This window comes from Xiphophorus maculatus, chromosome 5 (genome assembly GCF_002775205.1).
Source record: "Xiphophorus maculatus strain JP 163 A chromosome 5, X_maculatus-5.0-male, whole genome shotgun sequence".
In the NCBI taxonomy this organism is placed as follows: Eukaryota; Metazoa; Chordata; class Actinopteri; order Cyprinodontiformes; family Poeciliidae; genus Xiphophorus; species Xiphophorus maculatus.
The window spans coordinates 1,304,573-1,323,806 of NC_036447.1; the positions used below are offsets into that span (position 1 = coordinate 1,304,573).

General features: G+C 41.1%; 1 protein-coding gene across 5 annotated transcripts in view; it reads left to right on the forward strand.

The window, feature by feature from the left end:
• LOC102237337 (VPS10 domain-containing receptor SorCS1-like) overlaps nt 1-19,234 on the forward strand; it is a 164,646-nt gene that overhangs the window by 126,917 nt on the left and 18,495 nt on the right. For all 5 annotated transcript variants that reach the window (XM_023333700.1, XM_023333699.1, XM_023333702.1 and 2 more), the window contains exons 9-17: nt 768-947; nt 2,704-2,850; nt 3,624-3,726; nt 5,767-5,843; nt 9,541-9,632; nt 10,010-10,117; nt 13,576-13,693; nt 15,250-15,383; nt 18,935-19,048. In XM_023333700.1, the coding sequence (XP_023189468.1) occupies nt 768-947; nt 2,704-2,850; nt 3,624-3,726; nt 5,767-5,843; nt 9,541-9,632; nt 10,010-10,117; nt 13,576-13,693; nt 15,250-15,383; nt 18,935-19,048 (1,073 nt within the window). The remainder of the gene's footprint in view (nt 1-767; nt 948-2,703; nt 2,851-3,623; nt 3,727-5,766; nt 5,844-9,540; nt 9,633-10,009; nt 10,118-13,575; nt 13,694-15,249; nt 15,384-18,934; nt 19,049-19,234) is intronic.

Here is a 19,234-nt window from a genome sequence, read left to right on the forward strand (position 1 = left end):
CGAACTCAGCCGAATTGTTTCTGTCCAATAACTCTTAGCAAGTGGTAATGATTGCTGCATCCTCTTAGTTAAAACACAGACGACAGAAGCGTTCAGATGACTGTGATTAACCCAGCAGGAGCTCAGGAACAATAAGGATCATATGAATGTCTTTAGGTTTATAATTGGAACAGAATAAATCATGACTTTGATTGAAGGACCAAATTAAAAGCAAGCTGAGGTGCACTCATACTCGGAGCATGAATGTTAAAACTCATCAGGATCACTGAGTTGAAGTATGTAACTTTTAAAAACATGTTTTTTCCATATTTATTAAAACTGTCAACATGTTGAGAAAGATGGTCTAAGAAAAGGTCGATCTCCTCCTCAATGAGCTGCAGAAATTTACGCTAATAGGGAAAATCAACCAATCAGAGCCAAGAGGAGTGTCTTACTGCTATCAATCAACCTCATGCATGCGCTGCTAAATATGCTGAAGGCAAAGAAACAACTTACTGTTCCAGGAGAATTATTTATCCACCATCATCAGTGGCTATGCTAACTAGCCTGAGCATTCATAGCTGCCTCTGTTGTAGTGAACCAACTGTAGCTAAGCACAGATGTAGAGGGAGGGAGTGAGCAGCGTATACACAAGGATGATTGACAGAGCTCTGGTTGGTTCTGACCGTGCATCATATTATTCAGATGACAGCAGGACCCTATAGAGAAGGCAACCAACTTTTCCTTCCATCCAAATGTAACCCTGATTGTCCTGGTCCGTCTCCTAGGAGCTGCATGTGATCAGTACAGATGAAAACCGCGTGGTGGCTGCTGTTCAGGAGTGGAACCAGAATGAAACCTACAACCTGTACGTGTCGGACACTTCGGGCGTCTACTACACTCTGGCTCTGGAGAACGTGGTCAGCAGCATGGGCCTGGAGGGCAACGTCATGGTGGACCTCTATGAGGTAAACAGACTTTAACAGGACCGTTCTCCGCTGGAGTCTATGTTTCATTCCAGGAACACGCTCTGATTTCAGTTAGAGGTGAATGTTAAAAGCAGCTGGTCTGAAGTTTTATTAGAACTTTGATCAATATATCAGAGCTTGAAGGCAGAGGGATGAAATAAACGGCACCTTTCCTCTGAAGTGTCCACATCAACAGGAAAGGGAATTCTTCCTGGAATATTAGCTTTCCTGAAGCTAAGATTATCTCTTCCTTTGATTAAAAAAGCAGCTAATATTTAATGAAACCTACCTAATCTTTATGATTTTTTAAATCATTTGACCACCTGCCATTATTTGAAACTTCTATCTGCGGATCTGATAATTAAGCCTGCGACGATGCAGCGCATGTCTTCCTGCAGCCACAGAGATAGAATCAAATCCACCGTCCTGATTGGGGTCGTGACCCTGGACGAAACTTATGCTAAATCTCCACTCCGAGGGAGAATGAAGTATCTGCCAATTACCAAAGTGGAGTTTCACGAGTTGATGCAGGCGCAGCGACTCGGTGGAGGCCGGCTGCGGCGCCCTGCGGGCCTCCAGCAGGGAGTCAGATTCATTTAAGGCACACATTGATTACTCACAAGTCTCCAGACGCTCCATCATTTTCCACTCAGCGTTTGTCGCTGTGTTTGGTTCTGGTAGGAATACAGAGCAGGTCTGTGTGTGCTGCAATCAAGCTGGCGTCCGACTCGCTTAGCACTGAGCTGCGTTTTTATCAGCTCCATGGTGACGTTACAGTGCAGCTGAACGCAGATAGTTTCATACATGGGTGCTGCTTGTAAAGTTTCACTGCAAACATTTTATAGTAATATTTTGGTTTATTTGGCCTGTTATTGAGAAAAAACATTTTTCAAAGTTATATTTTCACCATGTTGTACATACATTTATGAATATCATAGTTTAAAGGTAAAGGTTTATTGACGAGTTCAATATTTAGTTAATTTAAATATTTAATTTGGATGTAAATACTTAGTTTAGGTTTGCGTTGCCGTCATGAAGTCGTTCTTCTCCTGCTGTTAACTTTTTACTTTCATGAAATAACCACATTCAAGTTCTTCTCTTTCCTTTTTGTTTATCTGCTTCGTCTTCTCAAACCTCCAGTCAGATGGCCGCTGGTACCGAGCCAGGTTCTGGTTCTGGTTCTGGTTCTGCTGGAGGTTTCTTCTTGTTAAAGGGGAGATTTTTCTCCCCACTCTCGCTGCATGCTTGCTCATTGTGAGGGTTTTCTGTAGTGTGAGTGGTTGTTGCTACGTGTTCCTCCAGGAGGAATAAATGCTGTAAGTCAGCAGCTCAGTGCAACCTGCTGGTTTTCCTTATTTAAAACTTTTAGACTCATTTGAATAATTCACTATTTGAAATCTAGAATCAGCTGGAATGTATGTGGTCGAATTGAAATGATTTTTTCAAAATTCTTTGAATTAAAGTTTATTGGGAAACAATTGTATAGAAATCAACAGAACTAAATTGAACGTTTATTCTGATTTTGTGGAATTTAAAGGTTGTGTGGTTTTCTACGGTGTATTCCTTTATTTAATCAGGTAAACCCCGTTGAGATCTAGATCTCATTTTCAAGAGGGACCTGAGCAAAAAAATTGCAATACATAGCAGAAGGTCCAGTGTATGTAAACATCTGGTTTCCACTGAAGTGAATAATTTTCTGTGAACATCAGAGATCTGCCTGAGTTTCTCTCAAACTGTTTCTGTGTACCTTTCCCAGGTGGCAGGAATAAAGGGCATGTTCCTCGCCAACAAAAAGACTGATAACCAAGTAAAGACATACATCACCTATAACCGCGGCAGAGACTGGAGGTTACTGCAGGCCCCTGGCAGAGACCTGAGAGGCAGCAGCATCCACTGTGTGCTGGTGAGCGCTCCTGCTGCGTCTTCTATTTTTTTATCCATGTGTCTGAGAGACAGGAGCTTCCTGATCCCAGCACAGCGAGAGCCGCGCTCAGAGAGCAGCAGCCGTCAGAGCTGAGTGCTCCGAGGCGGCTGAGCTGAAAGGTCAGCCGTTCTGATTCAGTCCAATAAGCCGACCTCCCATTTAAGCTACTGGAAGAAGAAGAGGTGTCAGACGGAGAAGCGTGCTCCTCTCCTTCATCTGTCCGTCTTCCTGAGAGCTCCTGAAAGTTGGGCCAGCTCATCGTTTTCCTGAGATTTCAGTCAGATGCTAAAGTTCAACAATCCAACTAAACAATCCGGTTCATCTGGAACGTTCCCAACTCATCCCAACCTGAGACTGGAAATAATCACTTTTTCCCCCCCAAAAAAGAAAAAGAAAACCCAAACCAATTAGATACTCTGTGGCATTTTTCGCCTTCTTCTCATATTATCCAGTCATTTGTCAGCAAATGTCAGAGTTTTAATAAACCTCCAAACATCCCGTCACAACATGGCCTCCTCCACTGGCATTTCGCCGCCTCGTAATGAGAATTGTGTCGGTAAAGGTTAACCCAATCAAAATTAATGGTGAGGCTGGCCAATGGGGATGCCGTGTTTGTGATGGAGCTTATGACTTGGGAGGGTTGAGGATCCGAGTCGATGCAACCGGCGAGGCGTGCGTCCGCGTCTCTTAGTGATCCCGGCGGCTCGGCCCGAAGGTTTCGCTAATTGAGATTTTGATTTCTCCCTCTGCAGCCGTACTGCTCATTACATCTCCATCTTCACGTGTCTGCCAACCCCTACACATCTGGAAACATCGCCAGCAGGGAGTCGGCGCCGGGGATCATCGTGGCCTCAGGTGGGTGTGAGGAAGCTGCTGCTGACGGTCTGTCGACTCTCTGCCTTCCTTCAAACGAATCTGCTAAGTATGTAACGACCTCCTAACAGTGTTCACTTAATTACTGGGGTTTTATTATTTAACTGGTTTTACAGTCAAAGTTTCTTATGAATCCATTTTGCAGCATCACATTTTTGTTGCTGATTGTTGGCGAACTGTAGAATCTCCTGCTTAAAGTTAGAAACATTGATCTACATGTAGATACAAACTTTCTGCAGACAGATCTTCTCTTCAGGATGTTACAGATATAAAGTATTCACTCTTTGATCTTGTTCACATTTCTTTACAACCACGCAGTTTGATGAGCTTCATTTTATTGTGACACATTTTGATTGTGAAGTTGAAAGAAAATCATCTTTTCGTGGTTTTTTAGTTAGTATCTACTAACGTTGATGAAAGATTGTCTTTTCTATTTTACTCTGCAAGATATTTCAGTTAAGATCTGAACGTCAGTTTTATAGTCTTGGCTCAAATTTTCAATATAATTTGGTTCAGGACTTTGACTGGGCCATTTTAGAAAACAAATACAGCTTCATGCACAAATGTTTTACCATCCAGGCTAAAACCATCAAGCTGACTTCAAAAATAATTTGTTCAGTAATAAACTAAATATGAAATATTTCTTTTTGGTGAGTAAAAACATCAGATTCTTCCAGAATGAAATACATAAATCATTAAATGATCTTCTGCACCTTCCAGGAAAATCCCTGCAAATGAAAAGCCGCCCCATAGCATGATGCTGCCACCACCATGCTTCACAGTGAGGATATGCGTTGTTTGTTTCTGCTTCACAAAGATCTTTATTTAGATGATAAAAATAAAGATGAGACTAGTCGAGTTCTCATTTGAATTCTACTTGGTTTTGTTATATCTGATCAAATCTGGATAAAATGCATTCAGGCTTTTGTTTATGTGATCAAATGTGAGAACGTTGAAGAGGAATGAATACTTGGAGTGACTCTGCATGTCTGCTTGCTGTCCTCTACCTGCCCTCCTCTGGTTTCCACCAAACAGCCATCAGTAATGCAAAGCTATAAACCGTCAAGAACAAAGAAAAATGGAGGAAAATGACATCAGCTGCCTTCCAGGTGGATTCACACCGCAGTGATATTTACTCCCATATGGACCGACACTGTCAATAACTCATCAGCACACACCTCAGGTGTCTGCAGAAGGCCAGGCTCGCACCCTGAGCGTGAAGCAGAGAATTAAACAGCTCTCAGTGCAGCCATCGACCCGTTTGGTTTGATCCGTCATTATTCCAGCTGCGGTCATGAAGGAGGAAAATAACGGAAAAATAACTTCTTCCTCTCCATCCGGGGATCTAATTTTAGAACGATTTCAGCCATTGCGATCACATTTCCATTGATAAAGTCTACAGATGGTCCGGGCAGCATGAAGGAGAGGAAGTCAGAGCCATAAAACGGCGATCTGTTGGCTGCAAACTGAAACTCAACTGCTGCTGGGATTGTTATCACCCTCATCGTGCCACAAAATGAGAAATAAAAGAACGCACCTAATCGGAAATTCAACCTTCGATGGTCACTTTTCATAGGTCACCTTTCTCAGTCAGAACTGCGACTTTGAGCTCGTTGTGTAAGAAGGAGATTGTTGCTCATGGAGAGTCGATTCCTGTGGAACAATCAGGCCTTGAAAACCTGCCACCTGGCACCAATTACAGGCTGAATTAAAGCAATTACTGCCTTTTGCACTGGATTAGGAAAGCTTGTCTTAATGTGGTCCGAAGTGCTGAAAGATGAATACAGTAATCAGGATTTATTGGTTAATTTGGGAGCCTGCACAAATGTCACAGTGCAGCGTAGATCTGTAGAAGCGCCGTAATTACAGGCGCAGTCAGCAGCTGCAGAGCGGACCACCGCTGGCTGCAGTTCTCGCTGCATAAAAGTTAGATTTGATCTGAAACGGGCTTTTCTTCCTGCGTACACATCATGCTGCTCCCATCATCAAATGTGGTTTGTCTTGTGTGAATTTCCTCTGCAGGCTCCATCGGTTCAGAACTGACCACCAGCAATGTGAGCGCGTTCATCACCTCTGATGCAGGAAACACGTGGAGACAGGTGAGTGCTCTTTGTCATGCTGCTGAAATGTATCCTGTGAAGTAATTCCAGTTCAGCTGTGAGATGTGGGAAGTGTAAAACAATATGACATCACTTCTGTTGGGAATGCAGTCTTTGATTCTTCTTTGTGAAGGAAGTGAGAGTGTTTTAGAAATCTACAAACCTTTCAGACGTTTCCCCATGGCAGCGGCTGACTGACATTTGGTTCACTTCTGTTTTGCCATCCTTACTCGCTGCCTGTCTTTCTTTCCGCTCATATTCAGTTAGCAGACATTGAAGACTTTATTATTGGGTAGAAAATATTCCACCGCGTGTTGTCAGGACGCTCCATATTCAAAGTGTGAACAGTGGCCGCCTCTCGGAACAGAACTGAGGTAGATTTTAGTTTCTCTGACCGGAGGCTTCGTAGATGCAGGTCTAAAACAGCCGACTGTGTTGGCAGGACGGACTCCAGCTTTTAATGCCTCCAATCTGTAGAAAACCACACCAACGCCTGAAATGGCGAAGCAGATAAATCCTTCTAAAAGAAAACTTAAAACCAGATTGTTGCTCCTCTTACGTGGATCCACAAAGCAGAGCTAATAAACTGAACGGAAGATAAGATTTTATTAAATCTTTTCAAGGATATCCACAAAAACTGGTAACTGGGTTTTATCCTCAAATGTATTTTTGATAATTAGAATATTTAATTTCTTGTATTTTGTTTGTCACAAAATGATCTGTGCTTCAGCGTTTCAAATTATCATCCAAGGCTCAGTTGGGTTTGATTCAATCACTGATCATTCGTGGATAGAAATGCAAATAAATTATAAACATCTGGCCCTCAAATTTATGAAAAATGACAATAATTAAAACCAACAAAAGAAAAATTATCACTTTCTCCTATCCAGACTGGTTGGGAGTTGAGGAGATAAAACCAGTAGTTAACTTTGTCTCCATGTGAGCTGAACATTTAGTTATCCATCATTTAACCCTAAATGTGTTCGGTAACGGATGTTGGACATTTTTGCTCTTTAGTGGCTCGGTCCACCGATCAGCTGATTATCAGCTAAAACACAGAATCTTTTCTGTTCAGTGAATGTCTCAGTGCTAACAACAGCTAATATCTGCTTTCGTTGTGGGTTTTGTTGCTCCTATAAAAAGTCCTAAAGTTAGCTATTTGTAATATAAATAAATTGTTAAACTGTGAAGGCAGAAGAACCTGCAAAAAACCATTTAAATAGATACGTGTGTTCTCCAGGAGGCTGAGTCTGTTCATTCACCAAGCTCTGCACTGCAGCAGGTACTGGACACTTCTCACTTTTATAGCTTTAGTCTTTTATTTCACAGCTTATTTATTTATTTTTGTCCTTGAGGCACCTCACTAGTAAATATTTTAAAACATATTAATTCAGCATCATTTGTCTGTTCAGCCTCCACGACTAAGTTTATACATCTGTGAAATACAATTCTTCCAGATTGCATCAATTTTAAACTTCACTGCTACAAGCAACTGATGTCTTAGAAACATCTTTCTTTCAGAAAGTCATTTTTCAGGAAGGCAGGAAGTTTTTTTCCTTCTGAATGAAACAAGCTGCCATGTAGCTCTAAAACAAACAAACTCAGAAATTCAAATAACTAAAAATCTGAGCAGTTATTATATTATATGCCAGAAGTCTGCAGTCGAAGCTAGTAAAGATTCCTCTGTAGACAGAAAGCAAATCACTGCTAAGTTTGTCTTGAAGATGATCTTAATGGAGACAGTCAGGATCAAACTACACAGAAGCCTCTGGGACATAAAGGCAGACCCAGACTGTGGTAGCTTTTGGGTCAGAATAAATTGGGATCAAGCTGATACCTGGAGGAAATAATTCAAGCATAAAAATCATAAAGCTCAGAAGACAAACATCATCCAAAGTTAGAACGCCGGCGCTCACAGCGTCTAGCGTTTATAGATAAGCTGACAGATGTGAGAAACAGCTGGAGGTTGTGTGGAACGTTGGAGGAACTCTGTCTGCTCAGACAGACGAAGCTACGCTAATTAAAAGAAGCAAAGTCATAAACAATGTCCTAGTTAAAGGAGCTCTGTCTGATGTTCAAAGCTTGGGTTATTGATAAGATAAGATTTATTTGTCATTGTCATCAACAGATTACAGATTGAGATTTGCTCGACTCGAGTTAAGATGCAGGTTATGTGTATATACATAATATACAAAGATAAAGAAATAAATAGTACAAAATGAGAAATAAATAGACATCAGAAGATGGTTGCAGCGCCTGGAGGTGTCGCAACAGAATTGACATTTTTAACAAAGTGGTGTCAAGAGCAGAAGTTCTTATGCCTTTGAATTTAGTGCCATGATTGCCATCGGGTAAAAACTGTTTTTTAGGCGATTTGTCCTGGTTTTTATTGCTCTGTATCTCTTGCCTGATGGCAGCAGCTGGAAGAGACCATGGCCAGGGTGTGAAGAGTCATTTAAAATGTCCAAAACTTTCTTGTGGAGCCTGGAAGTGTAAATCTGTTCCATAGTGGGGAGGGGGCAGTCTATGGTTCTCTCTGCTGCCCTAACAACCCTCTGGAGCGCCTTCTTGTCCGAAGTTTTAGAACCTGACTAGTTTTAAACTTCACCAGAACATCCTGGGTCTTCATGATGCCGGTTGTTCTCTGCCGACTCATAACGACGGCGGATGTAGGGATTTGGCTGCAGTGGATTTTATTTAGGGGTATCAAAGAAAAGGAGGCTGAATACAAATGCATAGCGAGACTTTTGCTACTTATGGAAACCACCTTTCACTTTCATTCTTCTTCAAATCCTAGTTTTTCCTGGTCTGTTACAAACAATCAGAATGAACTAAGTTTGTGGTTTTAGTGTGGGAGTGAATATTTTTACAAAACTGTGTAAAGCACTTTGAGTTGCCTTGTTGTATAAAATACCTTACCGTATGTTGAAGTGAAAGAGTCAGTTTAACTAATCAAATAACATTTCTCTCCTTGAACTGAAGAAAATATTGACGTGACGATCCGATTCTTTTGAACGGCTCCCTGAACAAAGCATGTTTATTACCTAATTCATGTCTGTTGAATATGACTGCATAGCCATTTTTCTGCAAGAACATTCCATGGTCCTATTTTGCACATTTTAATTTTAAGACTCTACTGGTTTGTGAATTTCATTCACTAAAACAAGTTTCTGTAATTAATATAAAACTGTAGTGGGGGTAAAATGGCTTGTTCTTAGAAAAATCTACATTTTTAAAGTGGATCATCTGAACGAAGTGAACAGATCCTGAAGATCTGGTTTTCTTAAAAGAGCCAGACGTCCCATCAATAACTCAAAAGTCAGAACAAAGAAGACTCAGTGCATTTTTTACACTCTATGTTTTTAAATCTGATTTTTATTTCTTTCCTGCAGTTTAATGTGAAAATCCTCCTGTTTGTTGCCTTACTGTCAACTTTTCACTCTGAGACTTTTTTAATGAAACTCTTTGATAAAAGATCATTTAGAAATCTGAGGGCCAAGTCATAAAACGAGGGGTTGCCGTCATGTGAAATAACTTCCATTACATATTAACATCACAGAATCATAATACAGTCTCTGAGGTCATGTAACTTTGTCAGGCCGACAGCATGCAGCTTCCTCCCTGTACCAGTGACGGCTGCTCGGTGTGCAGATGCAGAAAAATCTCGTCTCGCTGAGTTTTCTTCTTTCTCCTGCAGATCTTTGATGAGGAGTACGCCGTGCTTTATCTCGACCAAGGTGGAGCCTTGGTGGCAATAAGACACACTCCACTTCCCATCCGACACCTATGGTGAGTCATTACCACGAAGCTGCCGTTTGTCACAGCATGACTAATTCCCTCAGAGGGAGCTGGAAGTCTTAAGTTAGTCAAACAGAAAAGCAAATGAGTTTGTCTTGAACTGGGGATGAGCTGATTCCTGTTAGAGGAGCCAGCAGCCGTGGAAAATGACGGCTCTTACAGCTGTCATTCCATTTCCCCTCTCCGTGTTTGAAGTCGTAATGAGTGTGGCTCTCACTGATCGCTGCTCGCTGCTCACTGAGCAGAGTCCCTCAGTCCTGCACAGAATATGAAATAAAGTTGTGAGACACCTCAAAGGGTCATTAGCTTGTGCACACAGTGGGGGGATTAGCATGGATCCCTGGTGCCGCAGCTGTTTGTGTTCTCAGGTTGAGCTTCGATGAAGGACGACAGTGGAACAAGTACAGCTTCTCCAACACACCTCTGTTTGTGGACGGGGTGCTGGGCGAGCCGGGCGAGGAGACGCTCATCATGACGTGAGTAGCACATGTCCATCTCTGAAAAAATGCAAGGGAAAGAGACAAATCAGACAAATTGCTCGTGTGTTTGAACTTTTTCTGAGCACTAGTTGATGCAATCGCTTTCTGGTGAACCAGGGAGGATTTATCAAGGCAAAATCAAGCAAAAACATCAAATACTTCAGTCATCCTGATGTGAAATTAAATGTTGTAACTCGAATTATCCAAATTTCTTCAGAGTCATTATGGACGGTGATGCTATCACCATCCACTACGGATGTTTTTAACAAATCTGAAGAAATCTCTGACTGAAGACTGTTGCCCAGGACTTTTCCACAGTAACCTGCCCTAGATGATACCATCAGTTGTTGGCCAGAACTGCTAATCCATCTCATTTGCTTTTGCCGCTCCTCTGTAAATCTCTGTCTGAAAGCCTGGCAGAGAGAAGTTAGAGTCTGGGATATAAAGCAATGGCTTGAACTTCGTCCTTCTCTCTCTGTTCTTTGGCACTGACCTGTATCCAAGGAGAGAGATGCTAATCAGCTGCTCCTAGTTGTAAAAACAATACCTTGTTACCATGGTTACACATCATGACAACTGTGTGAAAATAAAAATGTGAGAGCAAAAATCCTTGCTGCATTCAAACCAGAGGGAATAAATGTCTAAACATGAAACCAGAAACTATCTGAACAAAAGTCTAGAAAAATATTAAATCAGAAGTAAAATAACAGATCTGCTCCAACGCCGTCAGCGTTGCACTTTTAGAGCTCAAAGCTGGAACAAAAATAAAACCTAATTTCCTCCTAAGCATTCATCTGTTTTGTTACCAGATAGAAATGGTTCATTCATAGCTGCCATGATTCTTAGCCAATCATCAGAGATTTCAGTCCAGGCTGACATGACAGCGTTATGCAAATCATTTTGTTTCCCTTTTCATTAGACTTTCCTTTGGTTTGAAGCATTACTATTATTAGTTAGCTCTTTTCTGTAGAGTTGGTGTTGGAGGAATGAAAGCCCCAACCAGGAAGGACAGACATCTTAATAATTACAAACTAGACAATTAAATGAAACAGACAATTAAATGCTTTATTAACGACTGCAAAAGCAAAGAAGCAGGTTAATCAGTTTAGGGAACTGAAACAGAAGAAACAGTGCTGGTGGACGTATGTGGTCTGGAACCTGCAGAGTTTCTGCTGAGTAGGAACACAAACATGATTTCAGCTGAGAAAAGTGAAAGGAAACCGGTTCTGTCTGGTCAGTAGCTTGACTCCTCTGGGTTGGTTGATTCTCCAAACCCAGATTTCTCTGACTGCTGTAGGTAAGACATTAACTCTGCCTGCTCAATCTACAGATGTATTCCTGTAACCTGAGCTTCGCCTCGCCTTCTGAGCCACTCAGCATTCGTCTCTGCCTGTTTTCTTCTTCATGAATAAAAAAAGGCTTTCTCTCAAGGTCTGGCCAACATCAAAACTGGCTGTCTTCAGATTGTGATCACAGGAGATCAATGCTTTGGCAGCCGGCGACAGCGCGACTGTCCATTTGAAGAGCATGAAGGAAAATGATCAAAATGATCAAAAAGACAGGAAAACAGCAAAGAAAGTTTAGTTTAGAAAACTTTTAACAGCATTAGAAATTGGGCAGAGCGGCGAGCATGAATCACTTTGCCCTCCGAGAGCAGAGTTATGAAGATTCCCTCCACATTTATTATTAGAATAGCCACGAGCCGGGGAGCATTCATATGACGCAGCACCGCCCCGTTATTGCAGCGGAGAGTGGGGCCTGTGGGGCCCGTTACCAAAGGGTCTCCATGGGCACATCAATGTTTCATGACACCTGCCATTAATGACAGAGTGACGGCGGCGGCGGCGGCGCTGCTCGGCAGGAGAGTGATGGACGCAGCAGGAGGAAGGAGAGCAGAAAGGCAGGATGACAGCGGTCTGAGGAGAAACACACCATGTCTGTTTCTGTTTGGCAGGAATTTGAAGTTTTGTAAAGACGATGCAGAGACTGAGAACAAGTCCTGCAACATTAAGCCTCTTGGCCATCAGTTTTCATAAGACCATCATGCACCGCTTTCTTATCAATTTGTACTAATTTCTGCAGTAAGTGCCTGTCATGGTCGGATGCCTCCGGCGCTAATTGACAGATTGTGATTAATATGTAGCTATATGGTCTCACACACACACTCAGACCCATCCACACACACACACACACACAGCCACTTGATTCAGCTGGAGATGGAATATTCTCCTAGCCAGTTTAATAACCTTGAATTGTATTTGGAATCTGGTCAGAGAAAAACAAGAGAATTTATTCTTATTAACGTTCATAATAAAGATAGATTAGTCGTCATTTTGTCTTATTTTTGTTTGGTTTGTATTTTCCGATTTGAGTAAGGTGGCAACAAATAAATGTGAAAGCAGGGATGCGTGTCTGGGCCGGAAGAAGTTGTCTGTCTGCAGGGTTTTCTTTCTGCATGAGGATTCATTTGTATTTGAAGCAGAATGTTTTCCTGCTGTGCAGAAACCAAAGGAAATCGAAAAGCTCTTTTAACCGAGCCTGTCTGGAAAAAGAACAACTCTTTATCACTCCCTTTTTCTCCTAGATTTTTTTTTTCTTTTGTCTTGTACAAATATTAGGCTACAAATCTTACAAACTTATGCTAAGTTTTCCCAAACTTTATTCTAGCAGCCTCTTCAAACTGCAAGAAGACGTCACTATGCTCTTCCCAACTCATCCCAAATGAAGTGGGAAAATATCCTTCAGTGTAAAACCACAAAAAACAATTACAAAATAGTCTACGCTCTAATTCAAGTCATTTAAATACATGCACCCCTGTAGCTGGTTGTCTTTGTAAATAAGAAGGCATGATAGGCGGAATAAAAGCTCAAAACATTTAAGAGTTATCAAACACTGGAAGCCACAATTTTGCAAATAATTTTGTGCAAGCTATTAATTCTGACTTTAAAACCAGATTTTGCGGTGTCAGAATGCTTTGTGGGTTTATGGCGAGTAGAAAAGGAAAATGGGTTGGAAGGACTCCAGAAACGCTCCATGGCTGGAATCCCACTGAGTTCACGATGAGCTCACCAACAGGTTATGGTTCCAAACATCCACATTCTGGCTGGTTTGTGTTTTTAAATGTAGTTTTCATCCAGAGCGACTCTCTGCCTCTAACATCGTTTTATAACCTCTTCTAAATACGATGGAGTTTATTTAAAATCTGTCACAAATTTAACAAGATGTTAAATAAGAGAAAATTGATATTTTTGTTTGGACCATGGATTAATACATCTTTGATATATTAACGTTTAATGTGAAGTCAACCTTTTTCTGAAGATTTAAATCACTAAATGGGGTCTTGGCTGGTTTAAATCTGTTTTGTGGTGCAGAGTTCTGCTGCCTCATCTTTAGCAGCTCCTTCCATCAATCTCCATCCCTCACTTGATTTTTTTCTTTACATAACTTGTTTCCAGGATCTTTGGGCACTTCAGTCATCGCTCTGAGTGGCAGCTGGTGAAAATAGATTTCAGGTCCATCTTCAACAGGAGATGCACGGAGGCGGACTACCAGACGTGGCACCTACACAACCAGGTATCATGGCTGCCAGACCCAAATAAAGATCTGAGGAGAAAACGGGTTCTGGAAGCACTTTCTGTTTTTAATTATCCCAGTGTGATCAGAATGAGTAACTATTTAAACTCTGCTCTTTAATTTACTTTACAATTACTCTTTATGTTTTTTTCTTAAACATAGATTTAAAACAGAAAAAAAATAAATGTTGTTATTGGAGGGTGAAATGGGCAGATAGCCGACTGACATTCATTCATTATAAAGAAAGAAATCAAATAAATCCTGGGGAACCCACCTCTGTTGGCCCAGAGCTACTGCCTTTCTAAGATCTGGGCCCCTCAGTAAGCAGCATGGTGGTGGCACCGTCATGCTATGGGGATGCTTTTGTTTAACAGCACTTTGTTTTGAAATCAGTCAAACTTGAGCAGATGGATGATAGAAATAAAAGTTTCAAGAAAAAAAAAACTTCTTAATTGTTTGAGGGAGTTCAGGATGAACGGGAGGCATATTTCCAAACCAACGTTCCTGCTGACGTTACTGTAATAACAGAAAAAATACAGAAAAGTACCAAAAAAAATCTGTATTTTTCCATAGTTCACTCAAAAAACAGAGTCATAACTAGAAACTAGCATTTCTTGGAGGAATATGCAGCAGCCTGGAGGCTTCGGACTTCAACAGGGGAATTTCCTGTTGGATGAAAAGTTTCTACTGACTCTGGTTTTGGTTCCACGATTCATTTTAGATTTTCTTTGATGGTTTTGCTAATGAAACAGCACAACCTGAGCATCAGTCTGGTTGGTTATAATAAATAAATACAGGTGCATAGTAAAAACTGCCATAACTTTAAGCTTATTAATGCATCTCCATCCTGCTGAACATCCAGGAGACTAAAGAGGATTAAAGTTGGTTCTATGTTAGCTTTTTAAAGATGCTTCAGCGCTTCCTCTCCATGCTCAGAGTGAGTGTGGACGCTGACCCGTCCCGCTCTGTTTCATCAACCTGGTTGGACCTGAAACCGAGCCACACACTCAGAGCAAGCCTTTATTCACGGCCCGCTTCTGTAAACGGCTCAGACACCCAGATGTTCAGAGCGGGGTGATGATCAAACCAGGACGCATGGAAGATGACAAGAGTCCGGGCCAATTATGGAGCCAGACTGGCTGAGAGTCGTCTGCAGAGAAAACAAACAGAGGAAGAGATAGAACGAGAGAAGTTTCAGCTTTTCATTTTCAGAACCTGCAAGTCTATTTGTGATACAATCAGGTTTCTCTGACATCTCACTACTGACACCTGCTGCATGGAGGCGGGATGTCGAGTGAAACCGGCGGCTCAGGTCATTTTTAGTCCTCAGCTGATTCAGTCACTCAGAGTAGATCTAAAAATGTTTGGCAGATTAATGTTCATTTTCAGGTTATATTAATATTAGTGAATACATTTAAAAAGGAACCCCAGTAGGATTGCAGTTACAGACAATGTTGGTGTATTTCTGTTTGCATCGTTTAAATCATTTTCCTCCTAGTTTTTAAATGAATGTTTGTGTGATTTTCCTATAATCTGTTTTCTGATCTGCTCGGCAGGGTGAGCCGTGTCTGATGGGCGTGAAGAGAATCTACCGGAAGCTGAAGCCGACCTCCAGGTGCGTCATGGGAAAGTCGTACTCCGTGGCGATGACCTCGGCTCCCTGCGACTGCACGGAGGCGGACTTCGAGTGGTCAGTGCTGACCTCAGTTCATCCCCTTTAAATCTAATAATCTTTCCTTATTCTCAATGCACCTTTTATTTTGTTATTTTTGGATTTTATTTCTGTCAAATTTAATGTTGGTGATCTCAGCCAGAACACAAACAGCTTCAAATGGATCTGAGAAAAATTCCACATAATAAAATAAGCACATTTTAGACATTTTTAGTGTTTGATGAGTAAGTTTATAATTAAATAAAGAATAAAATACTTTATTTTGAAAGGAACACATTATTGGTTTACTATTTAGTTATTAATTTCATAGGCATGCATAGCAGCACATCATAAAGACATATTTCCTCTGACCCTGACCAATCAGAGCTTGGGGGCGGAGCTAATCCTGCTCAGGTTTTTATAATTCGTCTCAAGTTTGCTTCACTAACCAATCAGATGTCTGGGTTGAAAAGAGTCACAGTTTATAAATTCATTTCTTTAATCAGGACGGTGTCAACCATGAACAGGTCACCAGTCCTTCACAAGCCAACACAGGACATGTACACACACACACACACACACACACACACACACACACACACACACACACACACACGCACCCTCCCCACACACACACACACACACACCCAAATGCTTATGAAATAATATTTAATGTAAGAAATACTGAAAAAAATACTTTCACAGAAAAATGGAAACAGAATCTCCAGGTTTACAGATCTAAGCTTTAAATCTGTAAATCTAGATCATTTCATTGCTACTTACTTTTACTTTTTCACTTCATTTTCACATATAAATGTTTAGGCTGAGAAACTGAAAAAAACTTTCCTGCATTTCTTCTTCAACATGTTTAAGACCGAAGCATTCAAGTTTAAATGGGTTCTGCTTTCACAGTCCTTTTGACTTTTCGTTCCACAGTACAACCCAGAGGACATTTTATACTCCCCCCCTATTTTATCCCTGACGGCCCTTTAAGAACAGTAGAACCCTGAGGAACCAGGAGAGGCAGGTCATATGTTGTTTCTGAAGGACCAGGGATCCTCTTCCTGTTCCTGTTGCTCATCATGACAGTTGATCTATATTTGCAGTAATTATGTACCTCACTAAAAAATGTGAGACTCTTTTTTTTATATGTCCAATCTCAAATAACCGATCTTTTCTCTTCAAAATTAGATCATTTTGTTTTGTTTATTAAAATATTAAAAATGTCATTTATTGTGGAAAATAGTGCACAAAGAGTCACAAAGAAATAAGTTGAACAAATATTAATACATGTGACTGATTCATCAGCCTCTAGTTAAAAAAGATGTTCCTATAATGTAACTGTACGTTGATCTTATTTGAAGGTCCAGTTCTAAACTCGGAAAAGTTTCAGAATGTCCAACCTGCTGATGGTACCCTTTGAATTTTGTTGTCCTTGTGACAATGACAATAAAGATTTATCTTATCTTATCTTAACCTCCAGCTGGACCCTGCAGCCGATCCACAAAACTTTTATGTATTGACATGATTATGATCTAGTTGATGACACTTACAGTTATAGTTCCACCCAGCTCTCTGTTCGATCCAACGTGAAACCATCCACTATCTGAACCCTCAGGGTTCTGTTCAGGGTTCTGTTCAGGGTTCTGTTCAGGGTCACTGATGGACGGACGGTGGGACTGAATCATGGACACTGGACAGATTGCTGTTCCATCCTGGTCCTGGAGTCCTGCCCACACATAACAGTCACCTAAAATTGTTGCTGGATTCTTTTCTCTCATAATGAATTTAGATATTATTTCATTTTTTACACATGGTGACTATTTACTCTGAAGGCCTATAGATTTTACAATAATGTTCCACCTCCATCACTGATCAAACACTCGATATCTCTGTGAATAAATGAGATTTTTGGAAACGTGTGAAACACCTTCTGCAGTTATTGACTAAGAGATTTCTGTCTCAGTTTGGCTCCCTGTAAAAAACAGGATCAGGGGAGAAATAGTTGCCATCCTGCAGATTAGAAATGCATATCAACCTTGGCACATCCTCACGGTGTTTGCTCTAATGTGTGAATATTTCTGCGTTTGTGTGTGAGAAAGAGGAAAAAGTGGAGGAGCCAACGTGTTTTTCACTCTCAGACATTTTATTGATTCTACTTTAATGTTTGCCATCATTCACGCCTTGAAGGACAAAGTGTTCAGAGATAAAACGATCCTTCACAGCCATTTTCGTAGCGGCGACTCTTAATGTCAGGAAGATGTTGGTTTATCTGCATCCAGATGAAAACTGCTTTCTCTCACTATTTAATTGCATTCATTTTTTTCATGCTTTGGTCCCAAATCTGCAGGCCTCTGGAGGAGGCAGCTCCTGCAATAAGCTTCATCAGACCCATAAATCACGGCGCCTAATAGCTTTCATTAACAATCACAACACTTCTGCATCTGTGTGCATGTCGCTCTAATTGGGGCAATTTGTCCCCATCAGTTTGGGGACACAGAGCTGCTCTGCCTTTTAATTTGCAGCACAAATACCTAATAGGCTGGTATCTGCAGTCCAAACACAGAGGGGGTTCTTCACCATCACTGATGTCACAGCAACAAAGTTCAGCGTCGAGTTTATGATCCATCAGAAACATGTTTATTATAACAGCAGCTTCGATTTCAGCAGGCTCTTATATTGACACATTTTATTGATGACATTTAGTTCATCGCAGTTCAAAGTTTCCATTCTTGAACACGTTGAGGGTTGGACTTTGACTAGACCGTTGCACCTACTTGATTTATTTCCAGTCATTCTGTTGTAGATTTGCTGCTGCGTTTGGAGTTCAGACAAGGCTTCAGCTGTTTGGCTTCAGACTGTGATGGGACACACAGGAGTTCATGGTTCACTCAGTGGTTGCCAGGTGACCAGGTTCTGTGGCTTTAAGACCAGCACCAATCATCACCCTTTCACCTCCATGCTAGCTGGTGATGAAGTTGCACAAAAAGAAATTAGCTACGTAGCGAGGTAGCTACGTAGCTAGGTAGCTACTTAGTGAGGTAGCTACGTAGTGAGGTAGCTACGTAGCTAGGTAGCTACGTAGTGAGGTAGCTACGTAGTGAGGTAGCTACGTAGCGAAGTAGCTACGTAGCGAGGATATACAATCAGCCTATTGCCTTAATGGTTCTGTGAGTCAAACTCAACTGAACACGATGAAGATGTCTCTGTGTGATTCTAATGTTTGCTTTGCAGGAAAATCTCACTAGAAAAATCAACTTAGATTAAATCATCCCAACACAACAGATTTAATATCTTTGTTTAACATATTTTAGGCCAATTTACCTTTGAATGAATTTAAGACATTTTAAGGATGCACAGACACTGTTAAATTAGTGAATAATTTTCTTTCTGGTCTTAAAATTGTTAGGAAATGAACTAACTAAGTTCTTCTGTGGTGAAATCTCTTGCGTATTTTGAAAATGTCCTAATATGATTAAAATAATTTGTACAATAATTTTTACTAGAATGCAAACTTCACAATAACCTTAACAACAGTTTCAGATTTCCGTTGTTTCTGATTGGATCACCGGCTCTTGGTTTCATTGCAGTGATTATGGCTATGAGAGGCGGACTGATGGGAAGTGCAGCCCCGCCTTCTGGTTCCATCCGGCCTCCATGTCCCGCAGCTGCACCACGGGAATGACTTTTCTCAACAGCACGGGGTAAACAAGACTGGATGGGAGCAGGACGAGCATCAGATCAGAATCAGGAAGTTAATTAGTTACTTAATTAGAACATCACAGCTAAAAGTCGGAGATGAATGAAACACAAGAGTTGAAAAACTTTTGAACAGAATTTTATCTGAAGTCCAAAATAGAGTGAATATCTAAACCACCGTGTCAGATTGC